Source organism: Zootermopsis nevadensis, unplaced genomic scaffold (assembly GCF_977971745.1).
Source record: "Zootermopsis nevadensis isolate Lab colony 2312 unplaced genomic scaffold, Znev_1.0 Znev_ptg000011l, whole genome shotgun sequence".
In the NCBI taxonomy this organism is placed as follows: domain Eukaryota; kingdom Metazoa; phylum Arthropoda; class Insecta; order Blattodea; family Termopsidae; genus Zootermopsis; species Zootermopsis nevadensis.
The window spans coordinates 11,101,836-11,106,429 of NW_028259143.1; the positions used below are offsets into that span (position 1 = coordinate 11,101,836).

At 39.1% G+C, this 4,594-nt stretch overlaps 1 protein-coding gene across 1 annotated transcript; it reads left to right on the forward strand.

Annotated features, from left to right (window-relative positions):
- The first annotated feature begins 1,180 nt into the window (after positions 1-1,180).
- LOC110835894 (uncharacterized) lies at positions 1,181-3,629 on the forward strand. The gene is made up of 3 exons (XM_087346952.1): positions 1,181-1,376; positions 3,152-3,400; positions 3,493-3,629. Exons 1-3 carry the CDS (start codon positions 1,236-1,238, stop codon positions 3,523-3,525), a joined length of 423 nt encoding a protein of 140 aa, XP_087203078.1. The 5' UTR covers positions 1,181-1,235; the 3' UTR covers positions 3,526-3,629.
- The last annotated feature ends 965 nt before the right edge of the window (positions 3,630-4,594 follow it).

Sequence of the window (4,594 nt, forward strand, 5' to 3'; positions counted from 1 at the left end):
GGAGCGTTAAATGTTGCGGTCCCAAACGAACCCATGTACTGATGGGTCTTGAATCCTGCTAACCACCAATGCACACCATGCTGAATGTTGGGTACTGGATATGAAAAAAAAAAAATTAAAATGCAAGCCCAATTACAACACTTGAACCCCTTCTCAAACAAAATGATGACAATATTGAATTCTTACAGCCATAACCCACTCTTACAGCTGATGCACTGCTTGAAATTGGTATGAACTTATTTTCAACTCTTTTATCGCTTGATGAGCAATTGTCACAAACACTTTGTGTGTCCCAAATGGTGTCAGCTGGTGTATTGTATTATTTGGTGTTAAAAGCGGCCTAGCGATCAGGATGACCTTGAATTGAGTTTTACAGAGCAGGTTGGGAAAGTCCATTATACAGGGGTGGACCTGCTTCTGATTTAATTTTTGTACCATAGTTCGTGCTTGTTATTGGTTTTTGTTTCAAATGGTACATCCTGTAGAAGATCATCTTTCATATTTAATTTACTTGAAGATATAATTGGCTTGGCATTTTCTGTAAAAACAACTTTCACTTTTCTTAATATAAATACAATTGTGCTGGTATCAAATTATCCTCTTTCTTTCTTTTAGGTTAAAATGCTGTTCATTCCACTATCTTTCCATCATTTTTCAGGGCAGCCAACATTCCTCTTTCCCCTTGGCAGTCGATCTCTAGCTATTCTAACGATACTGTTTTCTTCGATTCGATATATGTAGACATCCCATTCACCTCTTCCTTTAGCTACCCATTCATGTATTTGTTGAATATTACAAATTTCTTGAATGTCCTGATTTCTCACATGGTCTCTCCAACAATTCTCAGAACTTTCATTTTAGCGGTTTCACACATTTGTGTAGTCTTAGTTGTTTCAGGCCTTTTCTTTAATGCATACATTATAAAGGAACGTACCACAGATATTCTTGTTTTTACATCTCAATATTATATCAAATTATAGGGTATTTCATGAAGAAGGAGGGGGTCCACGATTATACCTTGCCCAGGGTCCACCATTGCCTAAAAGTGGCCCTGAATATGATTATGGGTTCAGTAACTTACATCCAAAATGTCATAAGAACATTTTTATGCAACGCTTGTGAATACGTAATAATCCTACCGGAAACATTATCTTGTGTCTTCAAGAATAAACTCTTGGGATGTGCTTGGTAGGAAAATACTTTTACAAACAGCAGAACCTTCCTATTTGTTTGCAATGCTCCTTATCGTACTGAGCAATGTGATCTGTTCTTTAGCATCATGCCACATTACATACAAGGAACAGTTGGTTTCTGGATTGTGTTGCAATCTGCAAGTGATAGTTGTGGAAGTGAATAGTCAATATACTCCAATTTATGTAAGTGACTTAATGAATGTGCGATAATCTCTGTTTAAGAAAATAGATGTTCTGAGATTATGGTAGATTTTGCGTTTTGACCGTGAATGAGTTACACAAATAGAATTTTGTTTAGAATTTATTTATAGGTTATTTACCGACGCTTTCTCAGTATCTTAGACAAAAGCGGGATGTGGAAAGAAGTGGTCGTGGCCTTCTGTACTACCCCGATATTTTCCTAACGGGAATGAGGGAAACCACGAAAACTTCAGTCAAGATAACCAGCCTCTGGGCCGATATTTGAACCCGGTTACAAAGCGGGAGTGCACTTATACGTAGTTACCAACGTTTACCTCAATTTTTGGGGTCAAATGGCAACCTAGAAGACTACGAACGATACTTTCACTGCCGTTAGAACCTCGGATGTTGAGTGAATATATTTCCTTTCACTTACAGTTTTGAAGTGAAGTATGTTCTAGTCTTTTCTCTATGTGAATGTCAAACAGACTGTTTATGCACGTACGGTCTCTGTTTTGACTATGTGTGAATGTTGTATGTATGCATATAGGCATGTGTGCATGTAAATATGCGTATTGTAGGAAATGCGGATGCTAACCACCACCACATGTTTACAGATCAAGCCCAATGGTTCAGGTTATATCGTGGCTGAACTTCCAGTTTGTGATTTTTCTGTTGAGGCATTCAAATGGAGCATCTTCTCAATGCAGTGATTTACAGAGTAAAATTTCTCGTCTAGAAAATGAACTCTTAAATATAACAGAGCTGAAACAAAGGTACGGGATTTTTTTGGACGTTTGTTACCTAAGTAGCTTGTTGTTCTTTTTAGTATTATTATTATTCTGTTCACGGTTAGACACCAAAGTGCAAGATAAAATCATGGTATATATTGTTATTACATCATTCTTAACGGTGGCAAGTTTCAAATACTTGGGTACGACAGCTAAAATCAAAACTACGTTTATGAAGAAAATAAGAATAGAGCGCTTTCTTGAAGTTCAGAGTTACCTGTCTTTAACCTGAATTAATGTGCGGCATAAATACGTAACATCAACTTGGTTCCTCCCCCATGGGAAAAAGATTCAAGGTGCTTAGCAGAATACATGTACTGTAGAGGCAGGTTTGAGGGAGAAAGGTTCATCATGAGGAAATCACTAACACGTTCTCATTATGGTTTATTATTAAGGTGAACCTAATCAAGGGAGATAAAATGTGTGGGGTTCGTAGAACGGATACGGGAGTTCAAAAATAAAAACAAAATTGTTGACGGAAATACAGAAAAAAGTTGAGACCACTTGGCGTAGAAGAGGGGACAATGTTAAAATTCATAACAGAATAGTGTGTCATGTGGATGTGAACTGATCCATCGGCATGCTTTTGTGGACAAGGTATTGAACTTTCTGGTATTTGTAGAATGGTTGAATAACAGCTCAAAGAAAATTATGAAACGTTATCTTAGTTTAACGACGCTGTGTGTGTGTGTGTGTGTGTGTGTGTGTGTGTGTGTGTCTCCCCCCCCCCCCAACAATTCAGATGTTTTTTTACGCGTCAGCGTAAGTGAAGAACACGTTATGGGACCATCCATGTGTCTTTCATCACAATAACCTCTGTTCGCGTTGCTGCGACTGATCTCGGATCACACTTTTGCAACATGATCTTGGACACCACTGGTAAATTTATTTCCTGTTTCCCTTCTGACGTCATCACACGTGTTGCGGCATAAAGAACACCTTTGGGATTTCTTGTACTCCAAAGAATACACCATTCTTACATTTCAGGAACGTCTCGAAATAGAAACAAAGAGGTTGAATTCACAAGAATTGGTGGAATACCAGTTTAAAATCCAACGCGAACAATTAGAAGCAGTCAACCATAATCTAAAGAAACAGCTGGAAGCTGAGGAAGTTATTTTGAAGAGTAAAGACGAGGAGATGAAACAATTGCAGACTGTCAACGAAAGTCTGACAAAGAGAGTACAGTCACTGAACCGTACAGTGTTGCAACTGGAACGGCAAACAACGAATATTGTGAGTATAAGGTCGCTTAATGATACGAGGGCTGCAAGAGATAGGATACATTTGTCGTAACTTTTCTTAACTTGGTACACTTCATTTCACAGAACATACCTACTCTGGAGATGCTGCTAAAGTAAGATCTTTGGTAGAGGAAGGAACAAATGTAAATGTCAGAGACGATTCCGTCCACCATTTCACACCTCTGATAACTGCTGCTATGAATGATTATGTCGAGGTGGCGCGGGTGTTGTTAGAGGCTGGTGCTAACTTGGAGGACACGGCTTCTTCTAGCGGGAACACCGCTTTGCATCAAGGCTCGTCAGCAGGCAGATTGAGAATCTGTCGCCTTTTTCTCGACAAGGGAGCGAAGCTGGACGCTATGAACTTCGGTATGAACACGCCGCTGCACTTGGCTGCAGTAAACGGACATTTGTCAGTCGTGAAGCTGCTCGTAGAGAGAGGAGCCGATGTTCATCTGAAGAATGCTGTGAACGATACGCCCAGGGACAGGGCGTGGGGAAATGGAAAGAAGAATGTAGTAGAATGGTTGGATTCGGTACGCTGAACTCCAAAATCCGCTGCAGTGTGCTTACCTTGTAAAACAAAACACTAGCCCATTTTAATGCATTATTTCAACGTTTGCCTGGATTAAGTAAGGAAAACAAAAAACTCCGTTAGTACAGCCGGTCTACGGGCCCAATTTTGAAGCCATTAGTTCGAGATTGTGAAGTAGGAGCGCTTAAAACACACTACAAATGTTAACATTAAGTGTAATGGTTCGAAATATTCTCCCTAGATGAAAACCTCATCAATCTTTCTCTGCCATCTGCGAACAAGTTGTGCAACTATTATGAATGTTACCCACATGATCGACTAGACCAGTGGTACTCAACCTTTTTTGTTCGCGTACCCCCAGATGTAATTTCTCTTCAACTGTGTACCCCCAAAGTTGTTAGTAAATAATTCAACTTATACGTAGTATATAATCTACATCTAAAATAAATTAAATAACTTAAATTACTGATTATTCAGTGTTTATCATAAAATAATATATTTTTTTAAATTTCACGTACCCCCTAAGATGTCTTCGCGTACCACCGGGGGTACGCGTACCCCAGGTTGAATACCACTGGACTAGATTAGGCTGTTGTAGTAAGATACAAATCATAACAGTAGAGGGTAAGAAAACAGTTTTTGGAAAGTTCT